General features: G+C 31.4%; 1 protein-coding gene and 1 non-coding gene across 3 annotated transcripts in view; one reads left to right on the forward strand and one right to left on the reverse strand.

Annotated features, from left to right (window-relative positions):
• The window catches only part of Gsk3b (glycogen synthase kinase 3 beta), a 157,370-nt gene that overhangs the window by 105,510 nt on the left and 29,065 nt on the right, over positions 1–22,795 (forward strand). For both annotated transcript variants that reach the window (XM_076866971.2, XM_076866972.2), the window contains exons 7-8: positions 943–1,040; positions 16,306–16,401. In XM_076866971.2, coding sequence (XP_076723086.1) covers positions 943–1,040; positions 16,306–16,401 — 194 coding nt within the window. The remainder of the gene's footprint in view (positions 1–942; positions 1,041–16,305; positions 16,402–22,795) is intronic.
• Positions 15,889–16,020, reverse strand: LOC143409054 (small nucleolar RNA SNORA61). Its single transcript, XR_013092568.1, has one exon. It is a non-coding gene; the product is annotated as a small nucleolar RNA SNORA61 (small nucleolar RNA).

Here is a 22,795-nt window from a genome sequence, read left to right on the forward strand (position 1 = left end):
AAAGCTATCTAGCACTAATATATGTTCACCTCCCTAAAGTACTTCAGTCTTGATATAGCAATAATATAAGTTCATCTCCCTAAAGTACTTCAGTCTTGGTACATACAAAACCCAGGAATCTCAGAAACCTGCAAACTGAAAAATAGCTTTTCTTTGCAGGAAATGTTAATAGTAGAATTTTATCAGTTAATTTATCTTCAGATATTTTTTTGGCAGAAAGAGGGTGTTATTAATCATTAGTCAAAGATAATAGATATAAACCAGGAATATACTAGATAAGCCAGATGTGTGCTTTAAATTAATTTTAAAATTTATTGTTATTCAATTTATTGATTACATTATTTTTAAAAGTTTTCTCTTTGGGATACCCATTTTGACTTAAAAATGAATTATTTTTGATGATTTATGAAATGAAATATATACCTCTCTGTCTTTGCCATTACTTTGCATTTAGAATGATGATATATTTAAGCATATTTCTCTGTCAGTCATCTCACATAAAAGTCAACCATTTAAAAGTCAGAATTTTCATTGGTTTAAAACACAGTGTCTGTGGGAGTTTGAACCCTGTATTGCTCCTCTTCTGTAAGCATCTCCTAACATGCAGAGATTGTGTCATTTTGACTGTTTTTAAGTAGAGAAGTACACAGTCATTCTGTGGCTTTGGAACTTTAATCCTCTCTTGAAGACCTGGTAGTTGAAAATGATTCTTTATGCTTTATTGGAATATTCTCATTGGCCTTATTTCATCCTTGTTAAGTATAACACTAATTTAAAATTGAATTATGGAAATTTTTTGTATTTTTTAAAATCCTGTTTAGGATTATACAATCCTTGTGATATTTGCTTTGTGATCAGTGTAATTTAAGTAAAATTAGAAAATATAGACATTTTTTTTCAACTTAAGTTTCAGAGTCTAATAAATCTTTATATTCTCTTCAGATGTATGGTCTGCAGGCTGTGTGTTGGCTGAGCTGTTGCTAGGACAACCAATATTTCCAGGGGACAGTGGTGTGGATCAGTTGGTAGAAATAATCAAGGTGAGAAGATTGAATTTGAGTTTTTAACTGAAAGTAATTTTGATGCTGTTTTAGTAATATATCACAAACACACATGTGCAAGAAACTTAAAAAATGGAGAAAGTGATTCAAGATCATGTAGCAAATTTAGATGTAGAGCAGGTAAAAGAACCCACTAATAATTGAGTTCTCTTCATGTTGAATAATTCTGGAAAATCTATTTTCTGTGTCTGATACAAGAAAGGGATCTGTTTCAAAGCGTTAGATTACTGCTTTGAGATACAGCCCATTGTATATTTGTACAGCTAGAAATCAGCTTTTATTATGCTGAGCCATAATTCTCTATAATTTCAAGCATTTGAGCATAGGACTACAATCAAGTTATTTTAAAGCTTTTTACTTCATTCTATAAAAATGTTTTTTCTTTTAGTCAAGGGGATTTTGCTACTTGTCATTGTGTGCAAATATGGTTGAAAAGACCAGTGTGTGATCCTTGATCTTCCTTACTGTCCATAAAATTTTTTATAATTTTCAGCTGAGACTTCTCTTTATTTCCTAAAAGTCTAAAAATACTTCCCACTATTAAAATTAATAGTGCTGTAATACACAATTGGGCAAACTATTTCTATTAAGAGCTATATAAAATATTTTAGGCTTTGTGAGCCAAAAGGCAGAATCAAAGATGTTATATATGTACTTAAATAATGAAAGAGAAAACATATTTGCATTCTTTTTTTATTAATAAAAATGTAATAGGAAATGAGCACAATTGTTTTTATTTGTAATGTAGGTCTATTAATCAGAAGAATAAATGCTTTTTGGGAGGTATAAATATTTCTTTAATTATAGTTCAGTTTAATATTCCATATCACCAAGTTGATTACAAATCTGTAAAAATTAATTTTTAATTCTTGAGCCCTGTTGAAATAGAGTGGGTTCTGTAGTTTCTTGACCACTGCTCTAGTACAGCCATTTAGTATTTCTTATATCCCTAGGCTTTCACTTGATGTACTTGAACTCATATGCTATAATTCTTTAGGCATGTTGCTGTTCTATTTGTCATAAACATTTGTTCATTAGAATTGTATCATTTCTCCACAAATTATTTTTAAATTTTGCAATGATTTATTTTGTTATTAATTAATTCACACATGATCCAAATGAAATTGTTCAACTTATTTGGTAAGTCCATACCTTGATCTGCCATAATATCTTATGAACCTTTATCTAGAGCTTGTTTGTGCCACTTTTAGTCATTATAATTTAATTTTTTTCTAATTTAACTTTAGATTTCAGTAGAAACTGTTAACTTTAATCAGGGCTTTAAGAATGGATTTGACTTTTCCATAGAGGACAGTCTCATAGATCCCCAGTTCAATTCTCAAGTGTTTTTGAAATAATAGTCGTGAACCCTTAGTCTTTATGGTAATTAGGGAATCCATGTTAAACCTTTCTTTTCTGTTATCTTGCTCTTTTCTCCTTTGAAAACTTCATAGGTATTCTCTTGGAGTATTTGGAATTAGCTAATGCCACACAAAATAGATACCTTTCTCTGAATTTAAGTGGAAACTAAATGGATAAAAGTGGATAATCATATAGCAAATTGCATGAAGTTTTTTATGTGGTAGATTTGCCTTAGTTAAACTTTATAAGCAGGGACTTCATTTATTGTCATGTTTTAATGTCTAAAGGTACAAAGCAGATTTCAGTAAAGGTTTGAATTGAATTTAAGCTGCTAGATCATTACCTTTTTATGATTTTGAAATTACCTGGGAATTTATAAGTAGATGTGGTTGTTGTATATGTTGTTTATTAAATTTTATTGGCTCAGATGTTCATGCTAGTAATTTATAGCATGAATAACACAGTTTTATAAATTGAACAACTTTATCTAATTCTAGCTACTCCCTTTTAAAAATGTATATATATTTATTTTAGTTATAAATGGACCTTTATTTTATTTATATGTGGTGCTGAGAATCGAACCCAGGACCTCACACATGCTAGGCAAGTGCTCTACCACTGAGCCACATCCCAGCCCCTAGCTACCCTTTTAAAAAAAAAAAAATTATTTTTCAGTTTTAGGTGGACACAATATCTTTATTTTTCATTTATGTGGTGCTGAGGATCGAACCCAGTGCCTCACACATGCCAGGCGAGCACGCTACCACTAAGCCACAACCCCAGCCCCAGCTAGCTACCCTTTTTAATGTTCCTCTAGGTCCTCTAATAAGAAAGCTTTCGTGAAATATTTAGAATAAAATTCAAATTAGAATAAAACAAAGTCATGAAAAATCACTTCTGGCCTGCAAAACATAACTTTCTGAGGTTAATTTTATTTACAGAATTATCAGATAAGAATTTTATATCAGTTGATCTCTGTATAGCTAAAAGAGGCTTGGATTTCACAGCATTTAAGAAAAGAAAAATTCTGTTAGAACTTTTGGATAATAAGATTTTTTTTTCTTAAACATATACTAGTTTAATTCTAATTTAAGTATAGATTTATATCTTCCTAAACACATAGTAGACATAGTAAATCCCAAGAAATATCTGATGTGGTTTCATATGTGTGGTGAAAAATCAAATGTCTGGGGAAAAGCTGTACCAGACATATATTCACCGACATAACATTGTCATTTGGCACCTCTGCCATCAGGCATAGAAATGGGATTATTTAAAAAAGAGAGAAAGCTTTTGTAATACTGGTAAGGGTTATTTTTTTTTTTTTAAAAAGATTTTTTAGTTTTCAATGGACCTTTATTATATTTATATGTGGTGCTGAGAATCAAACCCACTGCCTCACACATGATAGGCAAGCACTCTACCACTGAGGCACAACCTCAGCCCCAAGGGTAATATTTTTTAATGACAGTTACTTTTATAATATAATTTTATAAGCTCATTGAAGAAGACTAAGAGAGCACACACATATTTAAAGAAAAGAACAATCATTACTGCTATGTCACATTATTAAAAATGGTTATATAAATATGAATATTTTCTCATGTCCAGAAGTGTATTTTTAATGACTACATAGATTTCATCTATGATTATATTTTGAGTTTCATAATAAGATTCTGAAAAAAAATAATATCATTATGGTAAAGTGACATTGCTTTTCAAAAGAAGTTTACATGACATTGGCTTCTCAACATTTGATGATTGATTCTCTTAATAAGTGACAAATGTCCCCCAAAATTGCCCAAATGGATTAATGTTGAAGCACTTCCAGACCTAGAATTGCTGTAGGTTTTACTCATATTTTCTCTGAATTTAAATTTTAAGTAAGGAAAGATTAACTACAGTCCCAAGTTCAGTTTCTGGATTAAAACATCACAGAACTGAGAGTTGGGGGGAAACAACCTTTTGTAAGATTTTAAAGATTTTAAAATGTATTAATATGCCATTAATATTAATGTATTAATAAATTAATACATTAATATTTCATTTTTTCCATAAACATTAACTTATATTTTAGTAATAATTTGACCATTGCTTTTGAAAGAGTTTTAGGGCAGAATTAGTCAAAGTTCTACCTCTTGATAGAATTTCAGTAGCTTCTCTAGTTTTAGTAATTATAGTTGTAAAAACTGTCTTCTAAATTTGGTATGCTAACATTGAAGATAGTGACATTAAATTATTTGCAATAATAAAATTTTTATGTGACAAAGTTCCTTTCTTTTGTAAAACAATTTTACTGAAATGTTAGTTTTTTCAGTGATAATTAATTAATTATGACATTGGGATAGATAGCTTTTACATAGATAAGAAGTAGTAAAATCATATCTCTAATTGAAACTTTATGTAAGAAATTTGAAGATAAAACACAGTGAGATATAGATAATCTTTTAAAATTTTTTATCAGTTCTTTTTAGTTATATATAAGATTAGGATTCATTTTGATACAAGAGTGTAGAATAGAATTTACTATAATTCAATCTCTAGTAATTTCCCTTTCCCTTCCTTCCTTCCTTCCTCCCTCCCCCGTTCCCTTTCCTCTACTTTAGTGATCTTTCTGCTATTTACTTATAGTTTTTTTTTAATTAGTACCTTGTGGTTATAAATAAAAGTTAGTTCACTGTGTTATATTCATATGTACATAAGAGAATTATGTCAGATTCATCCCACTGTTCTTCTTCGTTTATCCCATTCTCTCCTCCCACCACCTCTATCCCTCTTTACATTCCACCAATCTCTCTTTATTTTAATGGAACCCACCCACCCACCTACACAGGCACACACTCCTCTCCCCATTTTGGACTAGCTTCTGCTTATTAGAGAAAACGTTTGACCTTTGACTTTCTGGATATTACTTATTTCATTTAGCATGATGGGCTTCAGTTCTACCCGTTTTCCAGCAAATGTCATAATGTTATTTTTCTTCATGAGTTATACACCATTGTATATATACACCATATTTTCTTCATCCATTCATCTAGATTGGTTCCATAGTTAAGTTGTTATGAATTGTGCTAAAAACATTGATATGACTGTAACCATATAGTATGTTGATTTTGTATCTTTTGGATATAAACCCAGGAGTGGGATAGTTGGGTCACATTGTTGTTCCATTCCTGTTTTTTTAAAATATTTTTTTATTTGTTTTAATTCGTTATACATGACAGTAGAATTCATTTATGTACTTTGATATATTATACATAAATGGGGTATAATTTATCATTTTTCTGGTTGTACATGTTATAGTATTACTTTGGTTGTGCAGTCATATATGTACATAAGGTAATAATGTCAGTTTCATTCTACTATCCTTCCTAATTAAGGAATTTCCATATAGCTTTCTAGAGTGGTTGCACTAATTTGCAGACCTACCAACAATGTATGTGTATACCTTTACCCTATCAACATTTATTATTACTTGTGTTCTTGATAATTGTCATTCTGAATAGAGATGAAATCTTAATGTAGTTTTGATTTGCATTTACTGATGGCTAGAAATGTTGAACATTTTTTAATATATTTTTTGGCCATTTGTATTTCTTCTTTTGAGAAATGTCTGTTTAATTTTTTTGCCCATTTACTACTTGGGTTATTTTTTTATTATTATTAAGTTTTTTGAGTTCTTTACATATTTTTGGATACTAATAGCCTGAGGAGCAGGTGACAAAGATCTTCTCCCATTCTGTAGGCTCGCTCTTCACGCTCTTGTTTCCTTTGCTCTGTAGAAGCTTTTTAATGTGATGCTATCCCATTTATTGATTTTTGGTTTATATCTTGTGCTTTGAAACTCTGGTTACAAAAGAAAATTAATGCCTGTTCCAATATGTTGGAGTGTTGACCTGCATTTTTTTCTGTCAGTTGCAGAGTTTCTGATCTAATTCTTAGGCTTTTGATCCACTTTGAGTTGATTTTTGTGTGGAGTAAGAGGTAGGGGTCAAGTTTCATTCTTCTACAAATGGATATCCAGTTTCCTCAGCACCATTTATTAAAAAGGCTGTCTTTTCTCCAGTGTATGTTTTTGGCACCTCTGTCTAGTATCAGATGACTGTATTCTGTATGAGCATTGGTCATATATGTCTCTTTTGGTGTTAGTACCATGCTGTCTTTGTTACTGTAGATCTTTAGTATAATTTGAGGTTCAGTGTTGTATGCCTTCCCTCTTCACTCTTCTCACTTTGAATTACTTTGGCTATTCTGGGTCTCATATTTTTCCAAATGAGTTTTAGAACTGTTTTTTTCCCCCCAGTTCTGTGAAGAATATCATTGGTATATTCATATATTGCTTTTGGTAGTATGCCATTTTTACAATATTAATTCTGCTTATCCAAGAACATGAGACATCTTTCCATTTTCTAAGGTCTTCTTCAGTTTCTTTCTTCATCATTCTGTTACTTTTCATAATAGAGGCCCTTCACTCCATTGTTAGATTAATTCCCAAGTGTTTTTTTTTTTTTTAAGGTAATTGTGAATAGGATAGTCTTCCTGTAGTTTTATAATTGGAGTATAGGAAAGTGATTGATCATATGATCTTTTGACAGCTGGAAGGATGTTGCTCAGTGATAGAGCACTTGCCTAGCATGTAAAGGACCTGAATTTAATCCTCAGCACCACAAAAAATCATCATCTTTTGATTAATGTTATTGTAGCCAAGTTGATTGACTTAATTTCTTATGGTGTTTGTCCATAAGAAAAGATTTAAAAGGGCTTTCAAATTTTTATCAGTGGGGAGTGAAATTAAGAGGAAGGTAAAGGAGAGCATTTTTAAATTTTTTTGCTTTCTACCATTCTTTGATAGTGTTTGTTTGTTTTAAGGAATTTTTACAATCACAGAAAAAAAGATGCTTTTGATGGTTTTGTAGTGAAATCTTTCATTAGTAAACAAATAAAAATGGTTATATTAAATTAAGAAAGCCACAATTTTTGTTACAAATGTTGTCTAAATAATTGTTTTAGTTTGATGATTGTTTATGGTGTAATTTAGCAAATCAGTGCATTTCTGGCTCCTTGGAATCTTATATTTTTGAATACCAAGAAATTACTGCTATTCATAAAAGCTTGTCACTCAGTGAGACCTTACTTTGTCCCAGGCACTAGGCTAAGCAGTGTACATTCATTCCAACATTTAATCCTGTATTAACCCTAGAAATTAAGTTTAATTATTGTTGTTGTTGTTATCACCACCAACACATATCCAATAGAGTTGAAGTAATGGACTGTTTGATCATCAGCTAAATTGATATTCTCTGTTCTTGGAATTTGGTAGCTTTGGAGAAAACACTATGATCCTTAATGTCAATTTGATCTCCAGATATCCCATCAAGTCATATTTATTATTTAGTGTAAGACTAGTATAAAAATTTATTGCCACAAAGTGTAGAAAACAACCCCTAAATCTTATTGTAATCAGTTTACCAAATCATTTTGAAGTCTCATTAGACTAGGCTTCATTTTGCATCAACTAAAACAGTCAAGAGTATATTGGTTAATTCCTTTGATTTCAAGTACAGTCTGATCTTATTTTCACCACCATTTTTGTTTAGCAAACATTTTAGATTTTCACTTCCTATACATTCCTTTCTTGGCATATGATCTTTTAATCAGAGCTCTAAGATACTAAACCAGAGTTTAATAAATACACACACACACTTTCAGGGTGTCAGTTAATACATTGTTTTTCTTTGAAGTTATCTGTAAAATGTTTGGAAAGGGGAAGATGAGGCATGATAGAAATCTGTCAGTTGACAACATTCATTGGCTACACCTGACCTTTTTTACCCTAAGGAATCCTGTTTTTTTTTTTTTTTTGCAATAAAATGTTCAATATTTTTCAAAGCAATGATTGTTAACAGTTGGATAGTGTAAAAAGAAAAATATATATGTATATGTGTGTGTCTGTATGCACAGCAACCTTGTAGATGGGTGTATTTATAATTTTTTAAAGATTGCTATTTCATATTCATAAGACAGTTTTTTATTACTTTGTTGATATAGGATATAAGGAAAAATGAAAAATCTTGGATTGTGGTGCTACAAAGAATTTGCAGTATTAGTGTTTCACAAAGAAAGCAAGAACTGGGTGATATGTTTACAGGATTTTTGTGTTATATAAGAGAATGATATTTTTAAAGAAATATAGTGTTGTTTTTTAACCCGAGATTCAGACATCTTCCTTTCTGTTTTAAACTCCTTCTTGAGTATATTTACATGTATTTTTGTCTAGATTCACTTAGGGAGAGAGGGGAAATAAAAAGGTATTGTGAATCTATATCAACCAAGAATGAATTTTTGACTTTCTGATCAGTAGTTTGCATAATCAGAATAATAGTAATCTTTTTTTGAGGGAAGGTAGGAACTTGTTTCCAAGTATAAAATTTTATTCAGTTAAAATAATAATAATAATTATAATTCAGGCCAAAGCAGTTTTGAAAAAGAAAAAAATAAAGTTGGAGTAATCACACATGAAAACATATAGTAAGTTTTCTAAACTTATTTATGTAGCTGTAGAAAATGTAGTCAATAGCATGAATGTATCTATGTAGATCAGTGGAATAGAATTCAGAGTCCAGAAATAAACCTCTTTATTTTCAATTGATTTTTTTTTTGGGGGGGGGTAACAAGTATTTCAAGACAATTCATTGGGAAAAGAATAGAATTTTCAACAAATGGTGCCTGGACAACTGGATATCCACATGCAAAAGAAAGAAATTAGACCTAACTTATACCATATACACTCATATGTTATGAGAAAAGGGAGCCCTTATTATACACTGTTGGTGAGAATGTAAATTAGTACAGACATTATGGAAAACTATATGGAAGTTCCTCAAAAACTAAAAATAGAATTACAATATGATCCTGTAGTCTCACTACTGAGTATATAGTCTAAGGAGTTGAAATCACTATGTGGAAGAGATATCTGCACTCCCATATTCATTGCAGCATTATTTACTATAGTAAAGACATGAAATTAGCCTCAGTGTTCATAAATGGATGAATGAATGAAGAAAATATATAATGGAAAACTGTTCAACCTTTAAAAAAGGAAATTCTGTTATTTGTGACAGTATGAATGAACTTGAAGGACATTATACTAAGTGAAATAAACTAGGCTTAGAAACATCAGAACCATGTGTTTTCTCACTTATATGGAAAGTCCAAAATAGTCAAACTCATAAAAGCAGATAATAAGCTGGTATTTACCAGAAGATAGGAGAGAGGGAGAGTGGGAGACATTGGTCCAAGGGTTTAAAGTTGCAATCAGACAGAAATCAATGATAAGTATTTAAGGTAATGAATAAAGTAATTAGCTTCCTTTATCATTCTACACTATGTATGTATATAATAACATCACTGCATCCCATAACTGGTCAATTATAATTGGTCAGTTAATTGATTTTACAAAATGAATTCGAAGTGGATCAAAGACCTAAAAGCAAGAACTAAAACTATAAAATTTATACAAAGAAAAGGTATAATCTTTGTGCCCTTCAGTTGGACATTATATTTTTTACATGTGACATAAAAAGTGACAAAAGAAAAAGTAGATAATGGACTTAATCAAATTTAAAAACTCCTGTGGTTCAAAGGACACCATCAAAAAGTTTAAAGATAAAATGGGAGCCAATTTTTATAAATCACTTCTGATAAAGGATTTTTACCAAGAACTTATATAGGAATTCTTAATAACTCAATAATAAAAAGACAGCCTAATTGAAAAATTTTAAAAAGCATCTGCTTAGACATTTCTTCAGACAAGATATGCAAACAAATAGTAATCACACAAAAGATGCTCAACACCAATTGGAAGTGCTAAAATTTAAAACAATAACTAGTGTTAGGATATAGAAAATTGGAACTCTCAAACATTTGCTGGTGGGATTGTAAAATGGTGCAGTTGGGGCCTTCCTCAAAATATTAAACATTGAGTTACTTTATGACCCAGAAATTCAATTCAAAAATATGTGCTTCAGAGATTTGAAAACATGTCTAGGAAAGAGGTAGAAATTAAATCAAATCAAATCTATGTTGAGAATTTATTGTTTTAGGTATTTGAATCTAATAAATACTTAAAAAAGAAAAGAAAAACCTGTAAATTGTAGGGAAATTCCAGAGGAGATAACATTTCATCAATCTTCTGGAAATAAAACATATAGTAGTAATTCCATTGTCATTAGAAGACAGATATTTTAAAATAGAATTTTTTTTTTTTTTAAGTAGAGAAATTTGCCAAACTTAGGATATAGGCAACCCACCTAACAGTATTCCAAATTGAATATCTAGTTCTTTTATTCAGAAATGAAATGAAGATGTTTACTTAATCATGCCTATAGTAGCTTTTGCATATTCTTGTTTTACATATTTTCTTCACTTATTTAAAAAGCTTTTACTAAATTTATTACAAATTAGCCTAGCTATATGTCCCTTCAGTCTTTCAAGGTACATACCACCTTAATCATTGATTAAGTGAATTGATTTAGTGAAATGATTTTTACTAAGTGTTGGGCTTTGAACATGGAAAGGGGATTCCCTCTAGTTGATGTACTTTGTGAGATCAGATCTATAGTGTGTTTCATTATGGTTGTACAGCTCTATTATTGAAGTTTGGCGACCTCTCGTGTACAGTTATAAAATAACAAGGCTGTGGAAGAAACATTTCAGAGCTTTCTGTCAGATGCTTCCCTGCTTTGAATTTCTTTGAGGATGGTAATTTTCAATTCATAATTCCTGATTTGATATTTATCCATGGATAAACTTGTAATAAATTTATTTAAATGAAAAGTTTTACAAGAAATGTGATGGAACCAGGTATAGCTGAAATGATTGATTTATTATAAGGGGGATGATAGCTGAAATGATTGATTTATTATAAGGGGATGAATAGCCGCCAAGGGATATGACCATTGGAACAGAAGAGAGAATCCAGAAATAAATCCACACATTCACAACCAAATTATTTGACAGTCACCAAAAAAAAAAATAGAAGAAAGGATAATTTCTGTAATAAACGATGATGAGTAAAGTAGATACCTATATACAGAAAAATGGAACTATATCCCTGTCTCTCGCCATGTAAAAAGAAAAAAGCCAACTCAATATGAATCAAAGACCTAAGTATAAGACATGAAACTACTAGAAGAAAATATAAGAAACATAACTTCAAGACATCCATATAGGAAACGATTTTGGGGAGTATGTCCCCCTAAGGTCAGGCAACAGAAGCAAAAACAGTTTTTATCAAACTAAGAAGCTTCTGCACAGCAAACAATAGAATGAAGACAGATTGCAGAATGAGAGAGAATATTTGCAGACTGTTTATCAAACAAGATATTAATATCCAGAATATATAGGAAACAACAGCAAAAAAATCTGACTTTTAAAATTGGCAAATGAGCTAAATATACAGTTTTCAAAAGAGGATATGCAAATCGCCAGCATTTTTATGAGCATATGATCAACATCACTAATCATCAGGGAAATGATGATCAAAAAACCAAAATGAGATACCATATTACCCCAGTTAGAATGGCTATATTTAAAAAGACAAAAGAAAAAAAGAACCTGCTGGCAAAGGATGCAAAGAAAGAACAACACATTGTTAATGAGAATGTAAATTAGTATGTCTGTTATGGGAAAACAGTATGATTTCTCAAAAAACTAAAAATAGAACTGCCATATGATCCAGTTATTCCACTGTTGTCCATTTCCCAAAGGAAATGGAATAGTATATCAAAGAGATAACTGGGCTCTCATCTCATGTTTCTTGCAGCCCTACTGATAATAGCCAAGATACAGAGTCAGCTGAGTTTTCCATGAGCAAGTGAATGCACAAATTAAATATGAAATATGTACACAATGGGATACTCCCTGGCCATTAAAAAAGAAAGAAAGAAAGAATCAATCCTGTTATTGCAGCAACATACGCAGAGGAGGACATTGTGTTAAGTAAAATAAGCCAGACACGGAAAGTGAAATTCCATGTGTTCTTACTTAAAAATATAAAACCTACACTCAGCTGGTTTTGAACTTTAATAAAGGCAGTCATACAATAGGTATTCATTGTTGAGTAAAAATTCATCGCTGTGTTCATGAGATCATCCATAAGATGGACAGCTCCAGTTTATTTATTTACATTGCTATTTTATATGCCATTGGCTATACAACAACTTACATTAATTCTGTTGATGGATTTTTTGCTTTTTGTCATCAATGTTTATTACTTTGAACAATGTGGTTTTAAATGTATAAGAATTTCTCTTGGTTAGGGTATATAACTTAAAATGAACAGTCAGTGAATCTATGCCTTTATAAATACTCATTTATTCATTTCATTCCTGTTGTTTTTCAACTGGAGTTCCATGTGGAGGAACAAAATTACTGATAGGCTCACTAGCACTCCCTCATTCTTCTTTACTCTTTTCCCTGTCTCCCAGTACTTATACACAGGCACACCCTCCCCTTCATCTGAAGTATAGTATAGTATAATATATAAGTGCTTGCTTGTATTTGAAAATAAAAATAAATGCTTTTTAGCCTTCTTCTTTTATGCATGAACAATGCCTGGCTTATAAATGTCTATTATCTGTAACTACTGAGACCAGAGATTTCCTTTCCTGATACAGATAGCGTGTTCCTTTCTGTTAAACGAAAAATGTACTCCAAGAGGGATGAGAGGAGGGTATATAGTTGGAGATGTATTACTAGTATCCCCCAAGACTTACTCTCCCCCAGAGTAGTGTTAGAAATAGGATTTAGAAGATGTGTTGTAATGTAGATTATTTTTACATTTTTAAATTTTCTTTCCAAGAATATCAAAAGATTACTCAGAAATTTTAAATGGTTAAAGGTCAGTTTATAGTTAACTAGATTACTTTTTTATACCAGTGAATAATACAGATCAGAATATCCCTTCTATCTATTTTAACCCAAACTTTATATATTCTAATTATAATTTCTGAAAGTTCTCATTGCAGGTATAATTGGCATGTAGTAAACTGCACGTATTTAAAGTATACAATTTGATAACTTTTGACATCTGAATATATTTATAAAGTCAAGATAATGAACATAAGCATATACCTTCAGTAGTTTCTGTATCTGTTTGTAATTCTTTTTTTCAGCCACTTGTAGACAGAATGAATCTTATTTCTGTCACTATACCTAAAAATATTTCTAGAATTCCATATGTATGGGCTTATAAATTAGGTGTATGTTTTGGTCTAGCTTCTTTCACTCAGCATATATTTTTTAATTTATTCATGTTTTTTAGTTTTTTGTTTGTTTTTAATCACCAAGTAGTATTTCTTCATAGGATTATCCACCATTTGTTCATTTGCCTGTTGATAGATGTTTGGGTTGTTTCCACTTTTTAGCAGTTACGTAAAAGGTGCTGTGTACGTTTGTGTACAAGTTTTGTAGAAATATTTGCTTTCATTTGTCTTGGGTAATACCTAGGAGTGGGAATGATGAATCTTATGAAATGTATATATTTAACTTTTTAAGAAACTTTTTCAAAGGTACTACACCATTGTACACTTTCATCAGCAGTTCTAAAAGCTTCAGTTGTTCTGCATCCTTGCCAAGACATGATATGTACAGTCAAACTTTAGCCTTTTTGTCAGGTACATACTGGTATATTGTGATTTTAATTAGTGTTTTCCTAACAATTAATGATGGTGAACATTTTTTCATGTGCCTATTTGCTGTCTCTGTTGTCTTTGATGTCTTTTGACTGCTTTTATTGAGTTATCTTCTTAGTGCTTTGCATTTATTTCTTACTCATTTTATTCCAAGTTATTTTGTCTGCTGTCTTAAAGGTCTTTTTAAAAATGTTTTTTCTTATGGTTGGGGTTGTGGCTAAGTGGTAGAGCACTTGCCTAGCATGTGTGAGGCACTGGGTTTGATCCTTAACACCACATAAAAATAAATAAATAATAAAGATACATTAACAACTAAAAAATATTTTTTAAGAAATGTTTTTTTCTTTTGGTTCACACATTAATTATACATATTTATGGGGTACAGTGTTGCATTTTCAACACATGTATATACAATGTGTAATCATCTTATTAGGGTAATTGGCATATCTATCACTTCAGGTATGTATGACTTGTTTGTATCAGGAATATCCATACTCTTCTCTACCGGCTATTTTGAAATTTTTAATTGTTGTTAGCCATATTTAATCCTATTGTGCTATAGAACATTAGAAGTTACTCCATCTAACCAACTGCACCCTTATACCCACTAACCATCTTCCCATTTCTCCCTCTCCCATACCCTTCCCAAGTTCTGGTAATCAGCGTCTTATTTCTATTTCTCTGATATCAACTTTTTTTTGCTTCCACATGTGAGAACATGCAATATTTGTCTTTATATGCCTGAGTATTTTACTGTCCTTCAGTTCCATCCATGTTGCTATAAATGACAAAATTCATTTTTTATAACTGAATAATATTCCATCATGTACATATACCAAAATCTAGGTTGATTTCATATCTTGACAATCAATGCCTTAATAAAACTTGTTTTATTATACAGATGTGTCTTCAGTATTTTCTAAACTATAAGAATTCTTTAAGTATTTCAAACACTTTGCAGAATATGTTTTGCAAATGTTTTCTCCCAATCCATAATGAACTGTTTTTAAATTTTTAATGAAGTTCTGAAAATTTTAATGGAGTCTAGAGAATTAGAGTCAACCAAAAATATGAAAATTTTTGCTTTATCTTGGATGATTATAGAACTATCCCTGATTGTTCTCTGGTTGCTACCACACATTACTTATCATTGCATTATTCTCCTTCTATGTAATTGTCCTTGAATTGTAAATGATAAAATATTTTATTTCAACAAACTTTGGTTTTTTTCTGCATTCTGGGATTATAAAGATGTGGTATCTCTCTTCAGAGTTCCCATTTTTAGCATTTAATATTTTCTTCTGATACCTTTCTTCTGAGGTCCATGTACTTTGTTTAGTGCCTAGTATAGCTCTAAGTACTTAATATATTTTTGCCTTATTCCTTTTTGAAAATTTACAAATATGTGAGTTCATTGTAGGAAATCTGTTGTTCTTTGTGTCCTCCACACATCATACTATAGTTCCTTATAATCAGGGGATACTCATAAATATTCAGTGATGGAATGAAATTAGTGATGACTAATATATTGGTAATATGATCTTTGGCTATACCTTACAAAGTGAGTAAAAGATATTTTCATTCCAGATGCGATAATTGCAGACAGATTATTTTCTAAAATAGAACAAAGATGATAATCCTGATTCTTACTTGATTTTTAAAATTTTTGTCTAATTTATTTACTGTTTTGTTGTTGGTTTTTGTTTTTTTGTTTTGTTTTGTTTTTGCAGTGCTAAGGATAAAACCCAGGACCTACTGCATTTTTTTTTTAAACCTGTTTGAAACTATCCCACATACTATATGCCAAACTATAACACTCTAAGACCAGCTTGAATTTAGGTTTTCTCCTTTTCACAGATGCTAAGACCAGTGATCAGATCTGACAGGAAAGGAAACCAGAGAGTTACTTGACTATTTTTTAGTAATTTTTTTTAATGAGCCAGGTTTACATTTTTATTATCCTCAGAAATCTGTCTAAGATAGTGTAACATAGAATTTGATAGTAATTTAGAGCTGTTCAATTACTAATTCAATTACTAATTGAAATGTTTTCCCAAAAGTCTGCTCCATTCTCTTAGTTACTTTTTAAATTTAACTTTGAAATTCTTTTGTCATGAAACCAATGCATTAAAACACAATGACTATAAGTATGTGGGGAAAGATGGCAATAATTTTCTTCCTTTATCTAGGTCCTGGGAACACCAACAAGGGAGCAAATTAGAGAAATGAACCCAAATTATACAGAATTCAAATTCCCTCAAATTAAGGCACATCCATGGACAAAGGTGAGTCAAAATTAGTTTTTAAAGAAACAGCATCAATCAATAGTTGATTTGGATTTCTTGTTGTTTATAAACTGAATTATTTTGAGACTAGATAGCTGCCTGAATACAAGCACATAGCAGTTCTGCATGTAAAGATAGTTGAGTAATTGTACTTCAGTGTTTCATTGACTGTGTACAGTTTTGTTCCCATTGATTTCCTGTAGACAATTTCCAGCCTGGGCTTTCATTTGCAAGGTAAGGACCATGTATCTATATCATTAAAATATTGGAGTAGGATATTACATATAAAATTTGACAACCTGAAATTCAGAAGTTAATCTCTTCATTTACATAGAGTGCATACTTCAATATTATATAACAAATGATAACATACATTTCAAATATTTTCTATATTCTTTGTTTAAATTATTAAAACATAGACCTTATTATAGATGTTGTTGTGTGATTTTCTTTCCTTGTTTACTTTTCTATTGGTATTTTGGGAGCAAGATTAAAAAGCAGATGTAATCTTGCTGTGAGTATACATTACAAGCAATTGCTGTATTTACAGTATGTCAAAAGCCATTGGAAAAACCTAATCTTAACATTAAATGGAACCAGTTCTAAAAGCACAATTATTAATTTACTAGAAAACTTTGATACTTAAATGATTTTAAGAAAGATTTTATTACAGTCATCTCAATTTTATTTGTGAGATTGTGTGCAAGCAAAACAATAGAAACAGAAAGAACTCTAGCTTCTTTATTTTACAGATTCAGAAACTGACCAAAGATAACCAAGCAAGTTATCCAAAGTTACATAGGCGACCTGTAACACATTCAGGATTAAACTCTGTGTGTGTGTGTGTGTGTGTGTGTGTGTGTGTGTGTGTAATGCTAGATCTTTAAACTTATAGTAATGTGCCAAGTACCATTATATGTCACTGTAGGGTTTTTTTTGTGAATTAGATACAGTGTACTCTCTATTATGTATTTCAAGCAGACACTTTCTATATTTAAAAATATCCACAGAGCTATTTGTTTTGTACATTGAAAGTTCATTTAGTTGGTAATAGATCTTTTACAAACAAGAATTGAAGTAATCTAGAGCTATTGATTAAATAATTTACACTACCTAGAGTCAAAGCATGTCTGCCCCTTTCTTCCTGTTCTTCTCAATGGTATTGTAATTCTATTTACTTTTCTTAAAGTTCTCACAATCTCATTACCTCTCTTTACTAATTATTTCCTATTTAAGTCCAAGACCTCAGTAATATTTTAGTGCCAAAGATTTATTGGTTGTAGCTTTCACTGGCCAACACACCAAGGTGTATACTCCTTTCCTTTAAAAAAAAAATTCATGATGTGCACCAAATAATCTTTGATAAGGTTTCTTTTGATCTTTGACTTAAGGTTTAATTGAGATCTGAGTCACAAGATATCTGGAGTTTCTCACCTGGCTCTAAACCCTGAGATTGCCAGGGAGCCTATTTGGATTTAGGGGCTAAATTGCAGTTTGGATCCATTAGCTTATTACAAGTTAAAGTGTTTATAATTAGTGGTTTGTAGTATACTGTGATTTCAGCCAGTTTAAAGGAAAAACAACACAGGGAATTCTGTATATTGAATGAACACAGGAAAATCTTCCAAAAGGCTAACAGATTTGGGTTAGAAAAATATTAGTGATTTTACCTTCTTTGTTCTACCAATCCATATTTCTGTTTTCTGTAGTAACATTATTTTTATGAAGAAGAAAGAGAGAGTTTTTTTTTTCAGTGTAATCTAAGTATCACATGTTATCCTCAGTGATTAACCAACAGATATAGTGCTGAAATTGAGGTCATAGAATCTTAACAGTCCCTGTCCTTATTTATTTATTTTTTAATTAACACTGCCACCAACATTAGTGTGTGTCATTTTCTAAATTTTTACCCTGGATTATTTCTCTCCAGTAGAACAATTAGCCAGAGTGGTACATAAAATATAGCCAACAGAAGAGCTGTGGTAAATTTTTATGGTTTTAACTTTCCTCTGCTTTCCCAGATTCCTGGCTATTTCTATAACATTCCTAATGTTTCTCAACCTTGAATTATAAAGCCCTTTTACTTAGATTTCCATTCCTATTCAATGTGTAGAATAATAACTTAATTCTCCTCTCTTTTCCGTCGTTAAAATTACTGTGAACCCTTCATTCACATAGTATTCTTTGACATATTTTGTTTTCACTTTATATAAATGCATTGTATAATAAGCAGATTGGTTTTAATTTCTCATTGGTACACACAAACTTGGGTGGTGTGAGAAACTCCATGGTTCTACTGTCAGCTAGATGATCAGAAGATGTGATTTTAAAAAAAAAAAAAAAAGATTATGATTAAAATGAAAACACAAAACTTAAGAGACCAAGGGAAAACTTAGCCCCTCTCTCTTTATTTCCCCCAATTATAATACTGAACAGCAATTTAAGAAATGCTGTGTTATGCTAGGCAGCCAGTGGAATCATTTTAAAAGCATGCATAATGTTGTTTAAAGAAGAGAGTCTACCCTTGGAGTCTGGAAAGAAGAATTGCCTTTTTTTTATTGCTATCTTCCATTAGAATCCACTTCAATCCCACTTCCTGAAGCTTTGGGCATGGGAACCCCGGTTTCCTGAGCTGCATTGTATTATAGCTAAATCACTGGGACTGGTAGCTGGTATTCTCAAAAACATGGGCAAAAATAAAATTAATGGAAAAACTGTTCCATGGAAAAAGTTAGATAAGGGAATACAGATATATAGGAAAGTTAGAGGAAAAACAAAAACACTGAGATAATCCGAGCATGTTGTGTGGCAGGTATCTTGAGGATTTAAAAAGCCATTTAGTTGCCCTTGACTACTACATAATAGCAAGTGCAACCTAATTCATTAAAATACTTGTGGATTAAGTAGGAAAGGAAATAGGTGCTATGTTTTAAATAGGAACCATTACTGGAAGATGGGAAAATAAAGTCCTCTGCATTGGTATATATTGCACTTCAAAAAAGAAAAATGAGATTGAAAGCAAAATTAAGTGCTACAAAAGTAGGTTGAGATTGGTTGGAGAAAGAGAAGAAGCTTAATTTCTGCATTTAGTACAGGGAGGAATGGATAGATGACAGGCTATTAGGAATTGAGGATCTAGTTGAAACACTGCTGCTTGTATGTTTTTGTCTACTTTTTTTTTTTGTAAGACAGTGATTATCTGCCATGTCTTCTGATTCTTTTGAAAATAAAACTATAAAATGCTTATAAGGGTTATTTTAATTATGAATAAATGTGAACATTCTACCTCCATTATAGTTCTCTTATTTGTCCTCTTCTTCTGTTTCCACTGGCCTGACTTTAGTTTATACCATTGCCATATCATAGAATTGTAAAACAACCTATTACTTCCTGATTGCCTTCCTTCAGTTTTACATCATTTTAATCCATTCTCCTTGTTGCTGTCAGTGTTAGCTTTCCTAATAGTGTATTTTAGACTCATAGTCCTTCCTATTTTAAATTCTTTCTGATTTCTCAAAGCCTTTAAGGACATTTGGCATATAATACATAAAATGACAATTGGTGATCTGTGTCCTGATTTTTGCCTATCCAATGGAGTTATTAATTGATACCCCTTTATTCTCAAAAGTAACCCAGTTTGGATAATAGATTACTCTGTAACAGTTCTTGATCTTTTCTACTTTTTCTTTCCAGAAAAATAGGAGACTGTTCTTGTCCTGCTCCTAGCCTTTCCTGAATTATCTAGTTGCTTGAACCTAGTCTCCCAGATTCTCCAACTTCTTCTATCTGTAAATGCATGTTATAAAACAATGAATTTAAAATGGTGGAATGAATCTGATCAGACTTTTCTATGGACATATATGAATAAATATAACACAGTTAATTTTACCTTTATATATATTCACAATGCACTGATTTTTAAAAAACTTAAAAATTTAGTGTCTAGTTATAGTAGATAGGGATTTCTAAAAAGATTATATATATATCTCTACTATCATGTAGATATGCATCAACTATTACCCCCCTTCCCCTTTTGGGTACTTGATTCTGCTGCCTTTTTGTTTAAATTCTGGAGACAAAAAAAATTTCATTTTGTTCTGGTAGTAAATAATTTTATGAGGTCAGTAAAGTGACAGATAAATGAATATTCTTTCAGAATAATAGAAGTCATAAATGACATAACTGGTTTGTAGAGGAAGTAGATTAGAATCCCAAGGGCTCTGATCTCTTTAACAGTTATATTTAGTGCTACTTAATATGTTACGTACATATGGGAGTCTTGTTCAGCTGGTAGCCTACTTTGAAGGGGCCATGCAGTCATGCTGAATTTTCCAGTCTAACCAAAATCCTAATTGTTCCCTAGAGAAATCACATTCATTTCTACCTCTTGTTGGTACCACTCCCACCCAACATCACCTTTTGGAATGTTCCTTTTTTTTTCCCTCTGCTTACAAAGTCTTAACCTTCCTCAAGATCTCAAGTCTCACTTGTCCCATGAAATATTTGCTTGTCTAAGTTCTCCATGATTATTCCTACCATGTAACTCCTGAGGCACCTTACCAAGACATATCACATGTGTATTACAGCAGTTGCTAATTTGTTTTATAATGATAACCTGGAAGTGAATTACTTTAAAATGCTTGTTGCCAAATGTGGGGCATATATGATAGTTTAATACTCAGTGGTTAAGTGTCAAACCTGCCATAGGTTTTATGGACAATATAAGTCACCAAAAGCGTTATCCCCATAAACAATCCTTGCATACTTGATTTCTTAGAACACTGTTGACAGTGTGGATGCTAGTATTTCCAACAAAGTAAGCAGGTAATTGAGTTCTGAGGTCTTCAGCTATCAAAAGAATCATTTGATCATTTTAGACTAGACAAGTTATTGGTTATCTATGCTTAAAGCTAAACAAACAAAAAAGAGCCATTACATTTTTTTTAGATTTTCTTCATAGTCTTACTTTCTTTTCTCCTTGCCTTTTCATTACAAAATTTTTAAGAACTGGAAAACTTATCTGTTTCAACCATTATGCAAAATGCCTTCAGAGAGGACTGCAAAGTGCAAAACAAAAATTGCTTTATCTGCTGTGTGTGTGTGTGTGTGTCTTACTCATTTCATTCACAAGTATCCAAGAAAATATAAACCATGTTGGGAATTTCTGTTGGATCCTCAGATCCAACTACTTTGTTCTATTGTTTTGGTAAATCACATTTTAAATTATTTCTCAAATTATTACTTAAACCCCCTCTGCCCTAAACACTGTATGAATCCATTATCACCTGTCTCATGAGTGCATGAAGTATGTCTCTACTGAAATGTACCTTTATCTTTATTAGTGCTAGAATAATCACTTCTCTCCCCTTTTAATGTTTTCCTGTGTTAATAGACTTCCTCACTTTTCAGTTTATGCTGGCTAAAAATTCCCATTTCTTTTCAGGAAACCATATGCATTAAAATCTATCTCCTAGAGTGGCTAATCTACATGTGAGAGGAATAATGTAAAAAAGTATAAATACCAAGACATTAATTTAAAGACTGCTTATGGGGGGCAGAGCATGGGATTGGGAATAGGTTGAAAAAGAAGGCAAAAATCTATTTTTTTTAATTGTTTATTCTTTAATTCCTGTATTTTCTATGTAACCAGTGCTGTGCTGGGAACCATAAAGGATGCAAAAGAAGTAAAACATTGTCCAGTTGAAAAGCTTAGTTGAAGCAAGTACTGAAGGACATAAAATACTATGTAACCATATACTTGATTATGTACTGTAAATGTTCACAGGTGTTTCATATACTGTAGTTGTTATACAGCAGACCTTTAATAAAGATGATAGAGGGAAAAGAGAAGTCTCCTTATCAATGATAGAAGAGGTGAGCTATTGAAGGAGAATTAGGATTTGCCTTAGGTATGGAAAAAGTTAGGAATTATCATAGCCTGGGTGAATATCTCTTAAGATGCGGGGGGGGGGGGGTATGGATGAAAAGGAAATATTCCTGTATTTTTGGAAAGGCCAGTCTGACTGTAATAACACTTTTGTGAAGAATGAAAGATTAAAATTATTTAAGTGGACATTTGGGAAATCACACTTTGGTGTACTGTTGTACTGTTTTGTCAGTAGATAACATTAGAGAAAAAAATTACATTGCATAGTTAAATGCTGATGTCTACATATACCTTTTCTTGTGTGTAATGGAGCTCAGGAAAAAATTCATCCTTTTAATTACACAGCTAAAATTCACTGAACACTAACTGTTGTGATGTAATGAAAGGATTCTTCAGATTTCCTAAGTTCAAACTTCTTCACCTTAATTTAGGAACTGATATCTTCAAAGGTTAGAAAAACATATTTGTTCAGTAGGCTTGAGCTATGTTGAGTGTATCTCTACCCTG

Source organism: Callospermophilus lateralis, chromosome 10 (assembly GCF_048772815.1).
Source record: "Callospermophilus lateralis isolate mCalLat2 chromosome 10, mCalLat2.hap1, whole genome shotgun sequence".
Taxonomy (NCBI): Eukaryota; Metazoa; Chordata; class Mammalia; order Rodentia; family Sciuridae; genus Callospermophilus; species Callospermophilus lateralis.